The sequence below is a fragment of the Salvelinus alpinus genome, chromosome 9 (genome assembly GCF_045679555.1).
Source record: "Salvelinus alpinus chromosome 9, SLU_Salpinus.1, whole genome shotgun sequence".
NCBI lineage: Eukaryota > Metazoa > Chordata > Actinopteri > Salmoniformes > Salmonidae > Salvelinus > Salvelinus alpinus.
The window spans coordinates 17,269,787-17,292,893 of record NC_092094.1 but is presented as its reverse complement, the minus strand read 5'-3'; the positions used below and the strand labels follow the sequence as shown (position 1 = coordinate 17,292,893).

The window sequence follows — 23,107 nt, the reverse complement described above, 5'->3', positions numbered from 1 at the left end:
TAAAACATATTCAGGCTATGATATAATTTCGCAAAACATTTCGAGAGACGAGAATGCCACTCCATTGTTCATGTTGTATTTAGGCAAACTGTATTTTCGTAAATAGGCCACTTTTAATTGCATTCATGATACAGCCTAGGCTACGTGCAGTTACGAACCGTATGAGCGACAATGTCCAACTGACCGAACCAAGGCGACATCCTCATGTCGCACTACATGGAAAAGAGACACTGATTTACATTTTTTATTTTTTTATTTAACCTTTATTTAACTAGGAAAGTCAGTTAAAAACAAATTATTATTTACAACGACGGCCTACCGGGGAAAAGTGGGTTAACTGCCTTGTTCAGGCGCAGAACGACAGATTTATACCTTGTCAGCTCGGGGATTCGATCCAGCAACCTTCGGTCACGGGCCCAACGCTCTAACCGCTCTAAAGGCCCCGGCAGGTAGCGTTAAAATGCGTAAAAATGTTTTAGCTAATGTAAGTGTTTGTTCCAGTTATACATTACCAAAAATATGAGAAATTATATTGTTATTTCAGAAGCATATAGCTTACACATTTTGTTGGTCTTCTTATGCAAGTAATATTAAATATGTATCAACATCCCATATATGTCCTATTTGTTGGATAAAGCTCATGATTAGAAATAAGCCACCTCCGGAATAAGTTAAACACACACAGTAATAATAATTCAAAATCTTACTATTTGGCAACATCCAAAGATTTAATGAATAATCATGTTCAAGAAAAATCTGTTCAAGAAAAATCAAGCAGTAACATTAGTACTGACAATTTGTTTGGACATGCTGCGAAAAGAATAGTGAAAGGATGTACAATTGTATTATTATTTCTAAATCCCCAAACTTCGTGCTATTCAAACAGAACTCTCTCGCTCTCTTACTCTCACACAAACACACACGCACGCGCGCGCACGCGCACGCATACACGCTCACACGAGCGCAGGCTCATTTAGGGTGCACAGAGAGATGGGCGTTTAAAGTGAGGGGCTGAGGGGCAGTACTAAATGAATGAAGCCCAGCACTCATCCCTCTTGCTCATTGGCCTTGGCTCCTCCTCCAGCCGTCTCACTGGGTCTGTATTTGAGGTTTGTGGGCTCTAAAGAAAACAGACGCATGAGTAAAGGAATAGAGGGCTACCCCTCTCTTCCTCTCCCACTCTTTCTCCTCCATTGACAGAGCTGAGAGAACGCTCCCCAGGTTAGACATCCAGACAGACCTCTCCACTACATGGACTATCTACCACAGCACACAAAACAGACACTTTCTATTGTTTCGACTTTCGTTTGGGGGGAATTGTGTGTGTTTTCCTTTGAAAAAGCTGTCTTTCAATGCAACAATGAAGCTTTGTTGGACTTAAGTTTCCACAGAACCAGGAGCCGGTACATCAGAACGCCGAAAAAGACTTAGGTCCTTTTTCAGAGCGATCCTGTCGGGTTTTTGGACAGACTGGTTTCCAGGTGCGGTTGCTCCAACAGAGATGGGCTCAGACGTACGTGACCTCAACACCCTGCTGCCCCCGGTGCCAGCCCTGCCAGGGGGGAATGGGAACTGTACCCTGCCCGTCAGCAGTGCCCCTCAGTGGGGCCCTGTACTGGACTTCCACACTGGCGCCCCCTACAGCTCGCTGGCCCCCCACTCCTTCATCAAGCAGGAGCCCAGCTGGAGCTCTGGGGATCCCCAGGAGGACCCTCACTGTGGCCTGAGTGCCTTCACCCTGCACTTCTCTGGCCAGTTCACTGGAACAGGGGCCTGCAGGTACGGGGCCTTCGGGGGCCCCCCTCCACCCAGTCAGCCCCCACCAAGCCAGCCAAGGATGTTCAGCAACGCACCCTATCTGACCAACTGTATGGACACCCAGTCCTCTTCCAGGAACCAGGGTAAGATCAATATCTGAGATTAGTGTGTTACAATGTTATTGTGGTTGCACTAGGACTTGATATTTGGTTAATTAAATATTTTAATTCACAGAAAGATGGCATTTGTTTAGTAAAGTTCATTATGGTCATTGTAGTTTCAACAGTTGGTATACTCCTAGTCCTTCTATATCATGTTGTACAGTTATTGCACTTTTATGTTTTTATGCTTCCATGAGAATTTCCCTGCCGACAGTTTTTGTTAACTCTGGTGATGTACAGCTGTGTCTAGTTCATGATCAATAAACAAGCAAAGGAATGATGGGTAGACCTGAAAAAAGGTCCTATGAACAATAAATACATTCATAATGTCAAGCTCATATCGAGGATTAGGTTTGTTTAGGTGAAGCTTGTGTTATATTTTGCTAGTATATATGTCAGTGAAATAACTGATCTTATTGCCGGCACAGTACAATGACAATTTGTTGACATTAGTTTACAATGTAGAAAATATCTGCATTTGCTATGCTGTTTTCTTTATTTCCTGATAAGAACTTTAAGTAACATGATTCATTTTGTGAGTTTATAATTAGTGCATTATTAGAAGTATTGTATTATTTGAACTTTGTACTGTTTAAATGATTTGTCATTAGTATATGCTGTAGTCAGTCATTTTCATTAGGAATTATATTATGAACTTGTGACATTGCTTTTAAATGAATGTGTAATTTTAACACAAATTATTTTCAAACAGAATAGATTATTTTCCCTAATTAAAAGTGGACACACAATTTGATCTCTGAAATTCTAAAAGCAGCTGTGGTATAGTTAAACTGATCATATAGTAGCCAATGAGAGTGTATAGTGTTCAAAGAAATTGTGGACTTGTGGTTTTATTAATCAAATCAAATCAAATGTATTTATATAGCCCTTCTTACATCAGCTGATATCTCAAAGTGCTGTACAGAAACCCAGCCTAAAACCCCAAACAGCAAGCAATGCAGGTGTAGAAGCACAATTACAATTGATTGTTGCAAATACAAATGTTTAGGAGTCTTGGGGTTGAAAAGGTGTACACATACTAAACATTCATAATGAATGGAATCAGTGTTATGATCAACTGAACCATTCATTAGCCGTGGCATATACTGTAGCTACTGTACAGGCTATAGAATATTATACTCAATTAAGATAAATGAAGGGAAAAAAATTCTCAGTGATGACAGAAAATGTAATTACTTGTGAACTTATAGTAAATTGACATAAACTAATCTCAGTATAACTCCTGAAATCAGTCAAATATTATCTGAAGCTGATCATCTACCTGGCTCCTGATTTCCAAGTGTTTTGAAAAGTGATATTATTATGAAAGCTATTTGTAGTCAAGCTCTACGATTTCTCTTCAGGGCTGCTGGGGTCTCCAGTGCTCGCAACCCAAATGTAATCTGTCTGCACTTTTAATGTCGGATTAATTAGAACTAACATCAGTATCAAAGGGCTCGTCCAACCTTCAATCCCCTTATCATACCCCTCCTGTGCCTGGCCAAGCAGTGCAAACAAGCCATGGCTAAATCTCAGGCGGGTCACTTTCACTAGATACTGATAATACACTGAGGCTCACTGAGGGAGAATCCACTGCACTCGTAATCTGTTTACGGTTACCATGCGAAACGACACAGTCCAGACTAGTTAGTGTGAGGACAGGTATTAAGTGTGTATTTGGGTCTGTTTTGCCAATGTGCCTGTGTAATTCCATGTGCGTGTTGAGTTTACTTGAGTGGAAGAGGAGAACAAGAGGATCAAGTACTTAAGGAATTAAGGACTTTCCTTTTACACAATGATCAAAAACGGAAAATATTTGTTTTACCCTTCAGAACATTACGTTAGCCTTCAGAACATACCCTTTTTATTATGTTTAGATTTCTTATTTAACGTATTGTTTTTAAGTAGGCCTATCATTCAGATATTCCATTGTCACACAGTTTTATAAATGGGTTCCCTTGATTTACCATGCTGGTTGACATTTGTAATACATGTAAATTCTGTAATAGTATGTAAAAGCATAACAATATTTCTTGAAGTATTATTTCAAGATTTGTAGCATACTTTACGCCTGCTTTGTCAAAATGCACAGTGAAAAGAAGAAGAAGAAGTCGCTTATCGAAATACAATTACTGGGGAATCACAGATGGAATTCTGAAGTGTTTTAATATCTACAGTATTAAATCTATAGTCACTGTAAAATGTGTTTTTATTTATGAAACCACTAATTTATAGAATTAGACACTTGGCGTCTGACTATTAATTAGTTTATGAGTTGACTATTCAAAATTGCTTCTGTAGCATTTTAACACTTTGGGAGTCGGTATAACTTCAAAATGTATTATTACATAGATACTGTAAGTAATACCCTTAAGGTCATTGTTCAGTGATTTAGCTTTGATTACTGGTCCTCACAATAAATGGCTTGTGAATGGTTCATAATATATTTCACAATGGTTTATAAGAAGTTCATAACCATCAAAACAACAAATAAACCAACAAATAAACATTCTATTTTAGAAGAGACATAGGAAAAGTGGTATGTCACTTTGTAAGTGCATTTGGTATTTCTTCACCTCCCACTGCACTGCGTAAAGCAGGCTGGTCTAAGGTGAGGACACTGCCTTGCACACAAACTGCCTAGGCAGTGCCCTTCACTATGCCCACTGTGACCCAGACCAGCCCTGTGTAATGTGATGGGGATTAGTCCTCCTCTACTCAGTCAGTCAGACAGGGATGGAAGACAAATAGAGTTCTTTAATGAGTTTTGAGTTAACCCTGCTGGGCCGCTGGTGAAAGTTGTGCTGGTGTGTAATTAATGGCGTTGCTGTTAGCTGGTGTGTAATTAATGGCGTTGCTGTTAGCTGGTGTGTGATTGATGATCTGGTGTCCCACCCTGGGTCAGACATAGGCATGATTCTGGTGTCAGCCCTCCAGTGTCCTGCCACAATTTGTTTTCACTCAGGAGCCTTTCACTCTCACCCCAACACAGGGGTTACTGGGGAAGGGAGGGAATTTACCTACATATTCAGCACAAAGGGTCAGAGCGCTGAATGTTTGCCAATGAGCTAAATGATAATTGATACAGTAACTTCTACCATGTAACCACGTTTTTACCTACTTCCATGTTCTGAAAGTCTTGGAATTATTCATTTAGTTTTTCTAAACCTTTCTTCTTTGTGTTTACAGGTTACAGTGCTTTCGATGGTGCCACTAATTACGGCCACACTCCCACACATCACTCCTCCCAGTTCCTCAACCACTCCTTTAAAGATGAAAACTCCCTCGCTCAGCAGACCAGTATGGGTAAACAGCACCTAGATTACTGCAATGTGTGTGTGTGTGTGTGTGTGTGTGTGTGTGTGTGTGTGTGTGTGTGTGTGTGTGTGTGTGTGTGTGTGTGTGTGTGTGTGTGTGTGTGTTGTGTGTGTGTGTGTGTGTGTGTGTGTGTGTGTGTGTGTGTGTGTGTGTGTGTGTGTGTGTGTGTGTGTGTGTGTGTGTGTGTGTGTGTGTGTGTGTGTGTGTGTGTGTGTGTGTGTGTGTGTGTGTGTGTGTGTGTGTGTGTGTGTGTGTGTGTGTGTGTGTGTGTGTGTGTGTGTGTGTGTGTGTGTGTGTGTGTGTGTGTGTGTGTGTGTGTGTGTGTGTGTGTGAGCATTCATATGTGTGTGTGTGGATGCACAGTCTTAGAATAAAAGGTTCTATCTAGAACCTAAAAGAGTCTCTTGGCTGTCCCCATAGGAGAAGCCTTTGAAGAACTCTTTTTGGTTCTAGGTAGAACCTTTTCCACAGAGGGTTCTGCATGGTAAACATGTGTATTGTGAACTCTGTACTCCTCACCTAGGGAGTGGCCTCCATCTTAAAGTCACTGTGGGGTTAAGTCTTACACTGACCTTCACGTCAGTGTCATAAATTAATAGCATCTTTTTTTTAATTGGCCTTTTCTTCATCCATGGTCCTGCTGTTAGTAAACAGCCGGATGTGTGTGTTGCTAATTGTATTACTGTGATGTTGTAAATCGTGGGCTCTCTGTATAGAATTGATAACTGGAGGAAACGTCAATACAAGGTTTTTGTAATGTTTAGAACTGCTCTGGGACCCATCCACAACACGTGGAGGCAGAGCCAAAGCAGTGATCCTTCATTTGCACTTTGAAAAATAAAAAATAGTCAGTGTGCTTTACGGCTTCAAAGAACAGCCTCTTGTTTTTAGAAGTGCTGTCTATATTCAGACACAGTTCACAGGTTTCTTTCTCAATGTCCCTCAGGATAGTTTTTCTCAGAGGAGGCGCTGTCAGACAAACAGCTCCATTGGACCAGGGATGAGCTTCCTGAAAGCTTTGTGGTTAATGTGGTACTTCCAGACCCAGACAGTATAAAGTGTCACGTTAGCTACACATCTATCAGGAAACTTACATCAGTGCAGTTGTGAAGCACTCCTTAAACCATCACACTGTTTCAATTCTCAATCAGTGGAGTTGTGAAGCACTCCTTAAACCATCACACTGTTTCAATTCTCAATCAGTGGAGTTGGTGGGTAATAAATGTATTTTGCTTGTGTAGGTGAGCAGCCGTATCCTGTCCCTCCACCTGTGTATGGATGCCACACCCCATCAGACAGCTGTACAGGCAGCCAAGCCCTACTGCTGAGGAACCCTTACAACAGGTGAGTACAGGAGCTGCTCCACTACAGTAGATTCACTTGCCCTTACCTGACATCACATCCCTGCCACTCACCTTAGCCCCACTTCTATCACTCACCTTAGCCCCACTCTTATCAGTCACCTTAGCCCCACCCCTATCACTAACCTTAGCCCCACTCCTATTAGTCACCTTAGCCCCATCCCTATCACTCACCTTAGCCCCACTCCTATCACTCACCTTAGCCCCACCCCTATCACTCACCTTAGCCCCACTCCTATCAGTCACCTTAGCCCCACTCCTATCACTCACCTTAGCCCCACTTCTATCACTCACTTTAGCCCCACTCCTATCAGTCACATTAGCCCCACTCCTATCACTCACCTTAGCCCCACTTCTATCACTCACTTTAGCCCCACTCCTATCAGTCACCTTAGCCCCACCCCTATCAGTCACCTTAGCCCCATTCCTATCACTCACTTTAGCCCCACTCCAATCAGTCACCTTAGCCCCACCCCTATCAGTCACCTTAGCCCCACTCTTACCAGTCACCTTAGCCCCATTCCTTTCAGTCACCTTAGCCCCACTCTTATCAGTCACCTTAGCCCCACCCCTATCAGTCACCTTAGCCCCATTCCTATCACTCACCTTAGCCCCACTCTTATCAGTCACCTTAGCCCCACCCCCATCACTCACCTTAGCCCCACTCCTATCAGTCACCTTAGCCCCACTCCTATCACTCACCTTAGCCCCACTTCTATCACTCACTTTAGCCCCACTCCTATCAGTCACAGTAGCCCCACTCCTATCACTCACCTTAGCCCCACTTCTATCACTCACTTTAGCCCCACTCCTATCAGTCACATTAGCCCCACTCCTATCACTCACCTTAGCCCCACTCCTATCACTCACCTTAGCCCCACTTCTATCACTCACTTTAGCCCCACTCCTATCAGTCACATTAGCCCCACTCCTATCAGTCACCTTAGCCCCACTCCTATCACTCACCTTAGCCCCACTTCTATCACTCACTTTAGCCCCACTCCTATCAGTCACCTTAGCCCCACCCCTATCAGTCACCTTAGCCCCATTCCTATCACTCACTTTAGCCCCACTCCAATCAGTCACCTTAGCCCCACCCCTATCAGTCACCTTAGCCCCATTCATATCAGTCACTTTAGCCCCACTCTTATCAGTCACCTTAGCCCCACTAATATCAGTCACCTTAGCCCCACCCCTATCAGTCACCTTAGCCCCATTCCTATCACTCACTTTAGCCCCACTCTTATCAGTCACCTTAGCCCCACTCTTATCAGTCACCTTAGTCCCACTCTTATCAGTCACCTTAGCCCCAACCCTATCACTCACCTTAGCCCCACTCCTATCAGTCACCTTAGCCCCACTCCTATCACTCACCGTAGCCCCACTTCTATCACTCACTTTAGCCCCACTCCTATCACTCACCTTAGCCCCACTCCTATCACTCACCTTGGCCCCACTTCTATCAGTCACCTTAGCCCCACTCTTATCAGTCACTTTAGCCCCACTCCTATCAGTCACCTTAGCCCCACTCTTATCAGTCACCTTAGCCCCATTCCTATCAGTCACCTTAGCCCCACCCCTATCACTCACCTTAGACCCACTCCCATCAGTCACCTTAGCCCCACCCCTATCAGTCACCTAAGCCCCACCCCTGCCAGTCACCGAAGCCCCACCCCTTTCAGCCTACCACTCACCTAAAACATCTATTAATGTTACAAAGCAGTCTAACATGCAGACATCTTAATAAGCAAACATAGTTTTGATGATTCTAGTCATTGAAGTTAGTTAAAGACAGTGGTGGAAAAAGTACCCAATTGTCATTCTTGAGTAAAATTAAATATACCTTAAAAGAAAATTACTCAAGTAAAAGTGAAAGTCACCCAGTAAAATACTACTTGAGTAAAAGTCTAAAAGTATTTGGTTTTAAATATACTTAAGTATCAAAAGTAAATGTAATCGTAAAAACATACTTAAGTATCAAAAGTAAAAGTATAAATAATTTCAAATTCCTGATATTATGCAACCCAGACGTCCAGGGGCACACTTCAACAATCAGACTAATTTACAAACTAAGCATTTGTGTTTAGCGAGTCTGCCATATCAGAGGCAGTAGGGATCACCAGGGATGTTCTCTTGATAAGTGCGTGAATTAGACAATTGTCCTGTCCTGCTAAGCGTTCAAAATGTAATGAGTACTTTTTGGTGTCAAGGAAAATGTAAGGAGTAAAAAGTACATTATTTTCTTTAGGAATGTAGTGGAGTAAAAGTAAAAGTTGTCAAAATTATAAATAGTAAAGTACAGATAAATAGTAAAGTACAGATATCACTCACTTTAGCCCCACTCCAATCAGTCACCTTAGCCCCACCCCTATCAGTCACCTTAGCCCCATTCATATCAGTCACTTTAGCCCCACTCTTATCAGTAGCCTTAGCCCCACTAATATCAGTCACCTTAGCCCCACCCCTATCAGTCACCTTAGCCCCATTCCTATCACTCACTTTAGCCCCACTCTTATCAGTCACCTTAGCCCCACTCTTATCAGTCACCTTAGTCCCACTCTTATCAGTCACCTTAGCCCCACCCCTATCACTCACCTTAGCCCCACTCCTATCAGTCACCTTAGCCCCACTCCTATCACTCACCGTAGCCCCACTTCTATCACTCACTTTAGCCCCACTCCTATCACTCACCTTAGCCCCACTCCTATCACTCACCTTGGCCCCACTTCTATCAGTCACCTTAGCCCCACTCTTATCAGTCACTTTAGCCCCACTCCTATCAGTCACCTTAGCCCCACTCTTATCAGTCACCTTAGCCCCATTCCTATCAGTCACCTTAGCCCCACCCCTATCACTCACCTTAGACCCACTCCCATCAGTCACCTTAGCCCCACCCCTATCAGTCACCTAAGCCCCACCCCTGCCAGTCACCGAAGCCCCACCCCTTTCAGCCTACCACTCACCTAAAACATCTATTAATGTTACAAAGCAGTCTAACATGCAGACATCTTAATAAGCAAACATAGTTTTGATGATTCTAGTCATTGAAGTTAGTTAAAGACAGTGGTGGAAAAAGTACCCAATTGTCATTCTTGAGTAAAATTAAATATACCTTAAAAGAAAATTACTCAAGTAAAAGTGAAAGTCACCCAGTAAAATACTACTTGAGTAAAAGTCTAAAAGTATTTGGTTTTAAATATACTTAAGTATCAAAAGTAAATGTAATCGTAAAAACATACTTAAGTATCAAAAGTAAAAGTATAAATAATTTCAAATTCCTGATATTATGCAACCCAGACGTCCAGGGGCACACTTCAACAATCAGACTAATTTACAAACTAAGCATTTGTGTTTAGCGAGTCTGCCATATCAGAGGCAGTAGGGATCACCAGGGATGTTCTCTTGATAAGTGCGTGAATTAGACAATTATCCTGTCCTGCTAAGCGTTCAAAATGTAATGAGTACTTTTTGGTGTCAAGGAAAATGTAAGGAGTAAAAAGTACATTATTTTCTTTAGGAATGTAGTGGAGTAAAAGTAAAAGTTGTCAAAATTATAAATAGTAAAGTACAGATACTCAACAAAAACTACTTAAGTAGTACTTTAAAGTAATTTTACTTAAGTACTTTACACCACTGGTTAAAGGGGGTCAGGAAGCTGCACCTTTATAGCTGTCCTGACTGGCCAAGGTTGTGCTGCCATCATAGAAGACAATAATCATCATCAACATAGTTCTAAAATTAAATGTGGAAAAGTCACTCTGCCATTGAGCACTCCGAGTGGCTAGAGGAAGGAGGAAGTGAAGTAACAGTGGCAGGAAGTTGGAAATACGAGACTGTACTGATTTCCATTCAGGAAATGATCCAAAGAAAGGCATTTATCATGTTTGTACTGTAGTTATACTCTCAAAACTTTCCATTGGACTGAATCCATTCACTGCTTTTTCAAATCACATTCACAACCTGACAAAGAATAAGATAATAGCATATTTACTGTGTTTTATTCATATTTGAAGTTTGTTTCATTGAGTTAAATAGTTAAATACAGTATGTAGATGGTATGGATGAGGACCATGTCCAGATAAATGAATCACAGTTGTCCAGAGAGAATGGGAGCAGTGCTCAGCAGGCCAAGATAAGCGGTGTAAACACTACTGGTTTCCAGTCTTAGGCCAATAATGAATTCCTTCTACTGATAAGTACTCTTACCAGTCACTGTTCTCTGAGGGGAGAGAACCCCAGTGTAACCTTACACAACTGTTTACTCCCTCGCCTTGAGATGGCACAAAATTAGCTTGCATTCTTTGAATACCTTTAACATTTTGTTTTCAGCTCCAGGGAACATAAAGATTCAAAATAAGGGAATAGGACTTGATAAGAGTGTGTTAGTCAGACTGGATACTTGTGCTGGAAGCCTCATTCTGCAGGCTCTGCTCCTCCTTCTGTCATAAACAGCCTGATATCTGCTGTGGAAGGGAAGGGGCTGGGAATCCTCAAATCAAACCGCTAAGCCGCTCTCTAATCAAATGCCTGGTACCAACAGCGCTGTATTTATACAGTCAGACGGCAGTTATGCACTTTTTTAACATTTTGGAAATACATTAAATAAAAACACGTCCACTTATGAAACTAAGAGCCAGGGACAAAGTTCATTTGGGAAGCACTGGTGTAGAGGATGAAGACTGAAACTTTAGAGCCGCTTAAACCAAAACACCCCTACATTTGGTTATTTTCTCAAGAGATGAATGTCTCAGGTATGTATAGAGCTGTTCATAGAGGACTGTACTTTCCATGTACAGTAATGGTTTAGACTGCAAAGTTCACATTAGTGTGCTAATGGATACACTCTTCATCATCCTTCAACCCTCATCATCCTTCAACCCTCATCATCCTTTAACCCTCTGTCATTCTTCAACCCTCATCAGCCTTCAACCCTCATCATCCTTCTACCCTCGTCATCCTTTAACACTCTGTCATCCTTCAACCCTTATCATCCTTTGACCCTCATCATCTTTCAACCCTCATCATCCTATTCAACTTCTCTTTCGTATCGTCTGAGATCCCCAAAGATTGGAAAGTTTCCACGGTCATCCCCCTCTTCAAAGGGGGAGACACTCTAGACCAAAACTGTTATAGACCTATATCCATCCTGCCCTGCCCTTATAAAATCTTCGAAAGCCAAGTTAACAAACAGATCACCGACCATTTCTAATCCCACCGTACCTTCTCCACTATGCAATCTGGTTTCAGAGCTGGTCACGGGTGCACCTCGGCCACGCTCAAGGTCCTAAACGACATCATAACCGCCATCGATAAGAGACATTACTGTGCAGCCGTCTTCATCGACCTGGCCAAGGCTTTCGACTTGTCCGGACCTCTGGAAGTCTCTATTGGGGTGCCACAGGGTTCAATTCTCGGGCCGACTCTTCTCTGTATATATCAATGATGTCGCTCTTGCTGCTGGTGATTCTCTGATCCACCTCTACGCAGACGACACCATTCTGTATACATCTGGCCCTTCCTTGGACACTGTGTTAACAAACCTCCAAACAAGCTTCAACGCCATACAACACTCCTTCCGTGGCCTCCAACTGCTTTTAAATGCTAGTGAAACTAAGTGCATGCCCTTCAACCGATTGCTGCCCGTACCCTCCGGCCCGACTAGCTTCACTACTCTTGACGGTTCTGACCTAGAATATGTGGACAACTACAAATACCTAGGTGTCTGGTTAGACTGTAAACTCTCCTTCCAGACGCACATTAAGCATCTCCAATCCAAAATTAAATCTAGAATCGGCTTCCTATTTCGCAACAATGCCTCCTTCACTCATGCCGCCAAACTTACCCTTGTAAAACTGAATATCCTACCGATCCTTGACTTCTGCGATGTCATTTACAAAATACCCCCCAACACCCTACTCAGCAAACTGGATGTAGTCTATCACAGTGCCATCCGTTTTATCACCAAAGCCCCATATACTACCCACCACTGCGACCTGTATGCTCTCGTTGGCTTGCCCTCACTACATATCCGTCGACAAACCCACTGGCTCCAGGTCATCTATAAGTCTTTGCTAGGTAAAGCCCCGCCTTATCTCAGCTCACTGGTCACCATAGCAACACCCACCCGTAGCACGCGCTCCAGCAGGTATATTGCGCTGGTCATCCCCAAAGCCAACACTTACTTTGGCCGCCTTTCCTTCCAGTTCTCTGCTGCCAATGACTGGAACAAATTGCAAAAATCTCTGAAGCTGGAGTCTTAGATCTCCCTCACTAACTTTAAGCATCAGCTGTCAGAGCAGCTTACCGATCACTGTACCTGTACACAGCCAATCTGTAAATAGCACACCCAACTACCTCATCCGCATATTATCACTTACCCTCTTGCTCCTTTGCACCCCAGTATCTCTACTTGCACATTCATCATTTGCACATCTATCACTCCAGTATTATTGCTAAATTGTAATTATTTCGCCTCTAAGGCCTATTTATTGCCTACCTCCCTACTCTTCTACATTTGCACACACTGTACATATATTATTCTATTTTTCTTTTATTTTGTGTTATTGACTGTACGTTTGTTTCTGTGTAACTCTGTGTTGTTGTTTTTGTCGCACTGCTTTGCTTTTTCTTGGCCAGATCCCAGTTGTAAATGAGAACTTGTTCTCAACTGGCCTACCTGGTTAAATAAAGGTGAAATAAAATAAATAAATAAAATCATTTAACCCTCATCATCTTTTAACCCTCATCATCTTTTAACCCTCATCATCCTTTAACCCTCATCACCCTTTAACCCTCATCATCTTTTAACCCTCATCTTTTAACTCTCTGTCATCCTTTAACCCTCAGGATCCTTTAACCCTTTGTCATCCTTTAACCCTCAGGATCCTTTAACCCTCATCATCATTTAACCCTCATCATCCTTTAACCCTCAGGATCCTTTAACCCTTTGTCATCCTTTAACCCTCAGGATCCTTTAACCCTCATCATCTTTTAACCCTCATCATCCTTTAACCCTCATCATCCTTTAACCCTCATCATCTTTTAACCCTCATCATCCTTTAACCCTCATCATCTTTTAACCCTCATCATCCTTTAACCCTCATCATCTTTTAACCCTCTGTCATCTTTTAACCCTCTGTCATCTTTTAACCCTCATCATCCTTTAACCCTCATAATCTTTTAACCCTCATCATCCTTTCACCCTCATCATCTTTTAACCCTCATCATCCTTTAACCCTCATCATCTTTTAACTCTCTGTCATCTTTTAACCCTCATCATCCTTTAACCCTCATCATCTTTTAACCCTCATCATCCTTTAACCCTCATCATCTTTTAACCCTCATCATCATTTAACCCTCATCATCTTTTAACCCTCATCATCTTTTAACCCTCATCATCTTTTAACCCTCATCATCCTTTAACCCTCATCATCTTTTAACCCTCATCATCTTTTAACCCTCATCATCCTTTAACCCTCATCATCTTTTAACCCTCATCATCTTTTAACCCTCATCATCTTTTAACCCTCATCATCCTTTAACCCTCATCATCTTTTAACCCTCATCATCTTTTAACCCTCATCATCTTTTAACCCTCATCATCTTTTAACCCTCATCATCCTTTAACCCTCTGTCATCCAAATAGTTGAATTGATTTGAAGTGAAACTCTACAGAACACTGTACTGTACGTACTTTAATCACTAGACAGAGTGTAGGCTACCGTCAGTGTACAGGGTACCAGGCACCAGAGCATCCCACTACAGTGAGCTGTTCTTGTGGTATGATAAAACGATGTGATGTCAGGGGCGGCAGTGATACATCTAAAGTATGTGTTTGGGAAAGCACCTGGCAGGTTAACTAATGATCCTGGAGCCAGATGCTTAATAACAGATGGTTATTTGGATCTGAGGGTTGGAGGGCTATGGAGGGCTATGGTTAACACATCACCCTGTTGGTGTTAGTGTGGGTGGATCCTGATTGTGTGGCACATTCATGAGCCGTTGCCCAGGATGCACCTGTATAGATGGGGCCACATTTGATAATTCTCTGACTCTCCTGTGGTGCTTGTCTACACTGAAAACAGTGGTACCACGTTGTCCCGAGGAAAAATTCCTAAAAATGTTTTTTATTTGTTTAAATCCCAGCAGTGATAATTTATACCAAATGGCATCTCAGCTGGAATGCATGGCATGGAACCCTGTTAGCACGCTGGCTTCCACCATTAAGAGGTATGTCGACGTGACCCGCTCCTGTCATCTGAAACATTCCTCTTTGATCGGGATTAACAGTCATTAATCTGCACTAGTCTCAGAATAGCGGAGGGAGGGGGTGGTTGTAGGGGGTGGAGGGCTCCCTTCATTAAATCACACATTTGACCACTCACTGGCATTGTTTAAATATTTGATTTAGTAGCAGAGTGGGGCTCCACAGGGGGCCTGTGAATTACATCATTTCTCACTGAGGTGATTAGAAAGAAAAAATATTCCCTCTATCACAGATGGGTAGTTTTTTATTTTTATTCTGGCACACACACACACACACACACACACACACACACACACACACACACACACACACACACACACACACACACACACACACACACACACACACACACACACACACACACACACAGTATAAGGAGTAAATATAGGGAGTAAGTATAGGGAGAAAGTATAGGGTGAAATTATAGGGAGTAAATATAAGGAGTAAGTATAGGAATTAAGTATAGGGAGAAAGTATAGGGAGTAAGTATAGGGAGAAAGTATAGGGAGTAAATATAGGGAGTAAATATAGGGAGTAAATATAGGGAGTTAGTATAAGGAGAAAGTATAGGGAGTAAATATAGGGAGTAAATATAGGGAGAAAGTATAGGGAGTAAGTATTGGCAGAAAGTATAGGTAGAAGTTATAAGGAGTAAATATAGGGAGTAAGTATAGGGAGAAAGTATGGGGGGTAAATTTAGGGAGTAAGTATAGGGAGAAGGTATAGGGGTTAAATATAGGGAGTAAGTATAGGGAGTAAGTATAGGGAGAAAGTATAGGGAGAAAGTATAGGGAGTAAATATAGGGAGTAAATATAGGGAGTAAGTATAGGGAGAAAGTATAGGGAGGTATAGGGAGTAAATATAGGGAGTAAGTATAGGGAGAATGTATAGGGAGAAAGTTTAGGGAGAAGTATAGGGAGTAAATATAGGGAGTAAGTATAGGGAGAAAGTATAGGGAGAAAATATAGGGAGTAAATATAGGGACCGGTGATCAGAGTTAACCTACCTATTTCCTTATCACTATATCACTGTCTCTAGTTGAGGGGGAAACATCACCTTTTCACTTGCTTTACTGCTCTAATGAAAAGGTCCTCTTTCATTCTTGCTTTGTTGTCATTTTCAGTGTCCCTTTTTTTCTAACTCCCCTCCTCCCCTCCTCCCGAACCCTCCCTCTGTTTCTGTCTGTTTTCTCCGGAGATTGTGTGCGTGTTAAATTAGCCTCTATGTTTTGTCTGGCCTGGCTGGGAAATGTATCCTGCTATAATTTTCCTGTGTGGGGCATCAGCCTTGACCACGGTGGGACATGTAACGGAGGGGAAGGGCTCTGCACTGGGGAGTAGTGGAAGTAGATCAGTAGGCTTTCCCCCTGGGATCCTCCAGCCTGGGCTCCAGAGCCAGGGCTTAGTTAGACTGGAGGGGAGGGTCTGACCCTTCCACCACCTCCCCGAAAAAGCCAGCAGAGGCCAGGGTGACTGAATGATTAATCTGCTTCTAAATGAGAGGGACTCTAGTGCTTAGGCTGTGGAAAATTAGATGTGGAGTCTCATCTCAAGGGACGCACGCCAAAGTATGCATGTGCCTCTTCCAGATAAATGCCACCACTCCCCAATCACCCTCCCCAGCCCGGTCACCATCCCCAGCCTCATCTCCCTCCCCAGCCTCATCTCCCTCCCCAGCCCCATCTCCCTCCCCTCCAAAGCCCATTTTCCCTCCCCAACCCAGTCTCCCTCCCCAGCCTCGCCCCCCTCCATCCCCATCTCCCTCCCCAGCCTCTTTCCCTCCAGCCCCGTCCCCCTCACCAGCCCCGTCCACCTCCCCAGCCCTGTCTCCCTCCCCAGCCCCGTCCCCCTCCCCAGCCCCGTCTCCCTCCCCAGTCCCCTCTCACTCCCTTCCCCAGCCTCCCCTCCATCCCCAGCCCCATCTCCCTCCCCTCCCCAGCCCTGTCTCACTCCCTTCCCCAGCCTTGTCTCCTTCCCCAGCCCCATCTTGCTCCCCAGCCCCGTTTCCCTCCCTAGCCCCGTTTCCCTCCCCAGCCCAGTCTCCCTCCCTAGCCCCGTTTCCCTCCCCAGCCTTGTCTCCCTCCCCAGCCCCATCTCCCGCCCCAGCCCCGTTTCCCTTCCCTCCTCAGCCCTGTCTCCCTCCCCAGCCCCGTCTCCCTCCCCTCCCCAGGCCCGTCTCCCTCCCCTCCCTAGGCCTGTCTCCCTCCCCAGCCCTGTCTCCTAACCCTGCCCCATCTCCTTCCCCAGGCTCTGGCTGTATACGTTAACGTGAGCCTGAGGTGTTAAGCGCCACAATGAATGAGTGAATGAACTGTGGGGAGATTTATTGCAGCATGCAGCTTCACTGTCTCCACTCCGGCTGTCCTTGGAAAGAGCAGAGACAAAGGCTGCTTTATGCCCTCTCAACCATGTATTGATCATTTAACTGTACAGGATACAAACCCTCCTTCCCTGAAATAGAAAAATGACAGACTGCTTTTTAAAACTAATGACAGATATAAGCCGTCTGGATATTATGGGACTAAATGTGAACCGTAGCTGTCTTGAAATGCTGTAGCTGCAGTGTACTGTACGTAACTGAACCATCTTCAGTTAATACTTCCAGAGGCTACCTTCACTTTTTGATGGGTTAATAAGTGTTCAGAAAACATTTCCATTTCTAAAACAGGTAGGCTAGTACACAATACAGAGGATCGCACACGATACCTAAACTATGTTTCATACATATTTAATATTTCTGGATATACTACAATGGATCATGGTCCTTTTGTGCTATGTCCTTATCCTGTACCTCTATTTGATTGAGAGTAGTAGGTGGGTGACAACCAGGTCTTGCAGTGTTAACCAGTTCCTCTTTGATTTACTAGGACAAGCCCTTATTTACTGAGGAAAACTAATATAGTATGCAGCTTGAACGTGTGTTAATCCAGGGTCAGAGAGAGAGGCCTAGCCATACGAATAAATCTGTGAATGACAGGAAGTTAACCATTCGTCTTTCCTCCGAGTTCCACTTTGGATGCTTTAGGTGAATATACTGCATGCACTGTGACGCATAGAGCAATTTGCTCCTATGTCAAAACAAGTTATAGCGGGTGATTTCTCTGCATTTATTTATTCTGGCCTTTTACCTACTGTGCATGCTATTGAAATACAATGCCAATGCAACTTTGCTGAACCTGGCTTAGCTAGATGAAGAGTGCTAAACTCCTAAATGACAAGCTTTATTTAGGACAGGGAGACCCTTTTCAAGAGGGACCATTTACTGCAGTTTTTCTTACATTTAACAACGTGAAAATAATAGGCATTCATCCTACATTGCATCCTACATTTTCTTGACTTCCACTCTGCCGTTTTTCATGGATCCTGAAGCTGCTGAATGCTCTTGAACTTCAGCTTTTATGTGAGTTATAATTTGGCAGACAAAATAGAAAATGGTCACATCATTCCTCACTGAAAATGCTCTTGTGTCTTCCTGTTTGTGGTCAGCCATGCTACGGGTTATGAAAGTGACCCCAACACTCCCATGGTGTATAGCTGCAGCACCCAGTACCGCATCCACACCCATGGCATCTTCAGAGGCATGCAGGTCAGTTCTCTCCTCTCACGGATTCTTCACACCCAGGTCACACTCTGATTCCTGCTCTCCATACATAACTTTCCTTATGTGCTCAGGGCCAAGGTCGGCACAAGGAGCACAGACACACATTCTCGCATGAACACACACGCACGCACGCACTCATGCACGCACGCACACACACACACACACACACACACACACACACACACACACACACACACACACACACACACACACACACACACACACACACACACACACACACACACACACACACACACACACACACACACACACACACACACACACACACACACACACACACACACACACACACACACACACACACACACACACACACACACACACACACACACACACACACACACACACACACACACACACACACACACACACACACACACACACCTACTCCCTGAATGCCAGCACAAGGTCATCCTCTACTGCCAAGCCCAGGCACTGCACGGGTGCTGGCAGAAGAAGAGGAGGAGGTGGGAGAGACTAGAGAGGTAGAGTAGAGAGAGAGAGATCGAAAGAGGGAAGAAAGAGAAGGAGGAGGAAAGAGCCTGACGCAGTGAGCAGACTGCCAGAATAGTTGGGACATTTAAAAGGCATCTCAGGATGAAAAGGGAAGAGGAATCACTTTCAAGAAATCCATGAACAATAAAGATAGTTTCCATACGCAGGCCCGTGTTAATAAATCATTAGATCTTAGTTAGTGTCCGTCGGCAGCTTTAAAACACAGAGAGCAGAGATTCTCCAGACCTATTCTTATTCCCTTCTCATTGTTCTCAAGTGAAATTAAACCAGGAAAACCTCATTCACAAAAAAGACATACTTGGATGAAACATTTGAAATGTATGGTATGAAAAGGTCTATGTTTGTAAAGTCAGGTCTAAGTGGACACATTAAAAAGTGTGTTTGTACTCTTGGTGCTCAGAAAGCCTTTTATTTGACAATCCCAACATTGGCTCCGCCCCCTCTGTGAAGTGTTGGTGTCTAGATAAGGAACAAGGCAGGCAGCAGTGCTATAAAACACTGAAATAATTTACTTATCAATAGGCTGCTAACACTATTATTTAGACTGCCAGTGTCCACAGAGCCCATTACACTAAGAGCCTCCTAATGAACATCAGATGGGTTTCAGGGTCTGGGGGGTTGAAGAAGGGGAGGAGTACAGGGGGGCATGGACAACTGAGATGGGGTCTGCCTAACGTCCGTGACTAACGGCTTACGTTTAGAGACTAAATCAGTGGCGTGGAGTAAATTTGAGCGCTCACTTTACGGCTAATTCTAGTATAATGAGCCACCGTCAGCAAGATAATCACACTTCTTTTGCCTTGGCCTTTTTTAATTGGTCATTATTTTTGAGTTACCTTTTGCTGTAATAGACTAGTAGGTAGCTTAGTTACTGTTATCTCTTTGTATGATATGTTGTGGTTCTAAACCTGTACCATTGCTTAATGTGTGCGTGTGCGTGTGCGTGTGCGTGTGCGTGTGCGTGTGCGCGTGCGTGTGTGTGTGTGTGTGTGTGTGCGTGTGTGTCCGTGTGTGTGCGTGTGTGCGTGTGTGTGCGCGCCACATCACAGGATGTCCGACGGGTGCCAGGTATCGCCCCAGCCATTGTTCGCTCAGAGACCAATGAGAAGAGGCCATTCATGTGTGCATATCCTGGCTGCAACAAACGATACTTCAAGCTGTCCCACCTGCAAATGCACGGCAGGAAACACACAGGTAAGAGCCAGGGCAACCATAGATCCAACCCTATTACACTAACAGACTAGTGATTCAGTGATCCAGGTCTCGCTGTACCAAAGCCCACTCTGTGTTCCCCTCTGCCCTCCCTCCAGGTGAGAAGCCCTACCAGTGTGACTTCACCGACTGTGGACGAAGGTTCTCCAGGTCAGACCAGCTCAAGAGACACCAGCGAAGACACACAGGTTTGCCCTCTCTTTCTCTCTTTCTCTCTTTTTCTCTTTCTCTTATTTATTTTCCCTCTTTCTCTGTTCGAGCTCCCTCCATCTCTCTGCTCCCTCAATCTCTCTGCTCCTGTAACAGTTTAACTTTAGTCCGTCCCCTCTCCCCGACCCGGGCGCGAACCAGGGACCCTCTGCACACATCAACCACAGTCACCCACGAAGCATCATTACCCATCGCTCCACAAAAGCCGCGGCCCTTGCAGAGCAAGGGGAACCACTACTTCAAGGTCTCAGGGCAAGTGACGTCACCGATTGAAAGGCTATTAGCGTGCACCACCGCTAACTAGATAGCCATTTCACATCGGTTACATTCACCCCCCTTTCAACCTCCTCCTTTTCCGCAGCAACCAGTGATCCGGGTCACGGCACCAATGTAACAGTTTAACTTTAGTCCGTCCCCTCGCCCCGGACCGGGCGCGAACCAGGGACCCTCTGCACACATCAACAACAGTCACCCACGAAGCATCGTTACCCATCGCTCCACAAAAGCCGCGGCCCTTGCAGAGCAAGGGGAACACTACTTCAAGGTCTCAGAGCAAGTGACGTCACCGATTGAAAGGCTATTAGCGCGCACCACCGCTAACTAGCTAGCCATTTCACATCCGTTACACTCCCTCTATCTCTCTGCTCCCTCCATCTCTCTGCTCCCTCCATTTCTCTGCTCCCTCCATCTCTCTGCCCTCTCTATTGTTAATGGAACACTATAGCTCAGGCTCCCTTTGCAATGGCTTCCCTCCTGGCCTGTGCTCTACTCTGTCTGTCTCTCTCTGTGTGTGCCTAGGGGTTAAACCGTTCCAGTGTGAGACGTGTCAGAGAAAGTTCTCGCGGTCTGACCACCTTAAGACCCACACCCGGACTCATACAGGTAAAACAAGTGCGTAAACTTTTATTTTTACACATCTACTTATCTCTTTTCTGCTAAGAACTTAGTTAGGTACGTTTCATGAACAACCGGTATGTAGAGCTCAAGGCTTTGGGGGTACAGTATTTCAATGAATCAAAGATATGTTATTTTACCAGATGGAAATTGGTTAGATAAAATGTTACTGAAAGTGATCTAAAAGGATCATAGGAAATGAATTGGATCCCTTCCTCCCCTTCAGTATAATTTAAACCAGATACTACCTAACAACGCTCTCTCTCCCGCTCCTAGGCGAGAAGCCATTCAACTGCAGATGGCCCAACTGTCAGAAGAAGTTTGCCAGGTCTGATGAGCTGGTTCGTCACCACAACATGCACCAGAGGAACCTGACCAAGCTGCAACTTGCCATCTGAGCCAGATCTGAACCAGACCACTCTGCTCTGCATACACACTGGCCTCACTGCTCTCAAACACTCTGCCTACATGGGACTCTGAATCTCCATCTCGTTCACCGATGCCTGTAGCACAAAGGGGAAACAGCAGCAGAGCAGGTCTATCCACTAGATAGCACAGCCACAAAGTGACACATGACTGTGTTGTAAAGATTCATAAAAACAACAATGAGCTTTTTAGTCTTAATTTAAGGTAAGGGTTAGGTATAAGGTTTTAAAGAAGAGAAATTGTAGGAATAGGCGGGGTTTATTACTTTGTGGCTGTGGTAACAGAGCAGGAGGCTGACAGTCTTGTTCATCTGCATGTAGCTGTACAACCTCACCTACGCACAGTCCTCCAAACAGCGCCATCTAAGGACGGTCCTCTGTCCAGATGCTCTGATCCAGAGGGTTATTTTAGTAAGACATTTAAAGAGGAAAAAAAAGAGTTTCTATCTCTTGTTGGTGTTGTATACAGTAGATGTTAATGACTTTATGCCTTTTTTTCATTTGTAGTGTTACTTTGAGCAGTTTCAGATTAATTTATTATTTTATCATACTTTTGTGAATTAAAATATCTTTCACTGGAATGATTTCTGGAAAGGGGGACATTTTTTACTTTTGTCCAACAGCATGTTCATCATCGCTTTCGTTCAGTCCACAAATTTGATCTGCACCAGGTAGTTGAATCATAAAGCTACAGTAAGCCCGCTTCGGTCTGTGATGTTGTCTGTAAATATTGTTTCACTTTGACTGTGGATTTTGGGGATGTGAGTTAAATATATATATGTATCGTCACACTGGCTATGTGGCCAAGAAGTTGTGGTATTAAATAATAGTACTGGACAATGGATTGCATTTGAAAAAAATATCCTTGCCATGGAAACATGTGACTTAACTATTATACTTTAGACTAGACCTACTTTGATAGATCCAGGAAATTCTTTTTTAAGTGTCATAAAACACTTATCTGTCATGGAAACATTTTTTTTTACTCTGAAGTGTATTATCAGTATATTATGGTCTGTTCCCCTCTATTTAAACTGTATTTTCCCCCACTATTTTTATACAGTATATATATATATGCTGATTCTGTTGTTGTTGTTATTGTTCCCTGTTGAGTTCTGTATTAAAGTCCTCCAGCAGTGTGTGGCCTGCCTGGGCAGCTGTGTTGGCTCAGGGGGCCAGTGTTGAGTTACTTTTGCCCTCACTAACAGGGCTGATCAACCGCGCTCCTGAGACCCAATGACCAGACCATAGCCTGACCTTAACCTGACCAGGTCGTGACCGCTCGTAGGTCATCTTACACGAGTCGCCAGAGGAGGCTCATGCTGGCCAGAATAAAAGTAGTTATGATAACAAAACAGAACTCT

General features: G+C 44.0%; 1 protein-coding gene across 8 annotated transcripts; it reads left to right on the top strand.

Moving 5' to 3' along the window:
* The first annotated feature begins 1,131 nt into the window (after positions 1 to 1,131).
* On the top strand, positions 1,132 to 22,882 carry wt1a (WT1 transcription factor a). Of its 8 annotated transcripts, none has more exons than XM_071416211.1 (9): positions 1,132 to 1,901; positions 5,109 to 5,225; positions 6,479 to 6,581; positions 14,744 to 14,827; positions 18,351 to 18,450; positions 20,052 to 20,196; positions 20,313 to 20,402; positions 21,223 to 21,315; positions 21,595 to 22,882. In XM_071416211.1, the coding sequence occupies exons 1-9, from the start codon at positions 1,502 to 1,504 to the stop codon at positions 21,714 to 21,716; spliced, it is 1,254 nt and encodes a 417-aa protein (XP_071272312.1). In that variant the 5' UTR covers positions 1,132 to 1,501; the 3' UTR covers positions 21,717 to 22,882. The 8 variants fall into 8 exon arrangements, with proteins under 8 accessions (XP_071272312.1, XP_071272318.1, XP_071272317.1 ...); XM_071416213.1 differs by having other exon boundaries at positions 1,350 to 1,901; positions 5,109 to 5,219; XM_071416215.1 differs by having other exon boundaries at positions 1,350 to 1,901; positions 14,747 to 14,827; positions 21,223 to 21,306.
* The last annotated feature ends 225 nt before the right edge of the window (positions 22,883 to 23,107 follow it).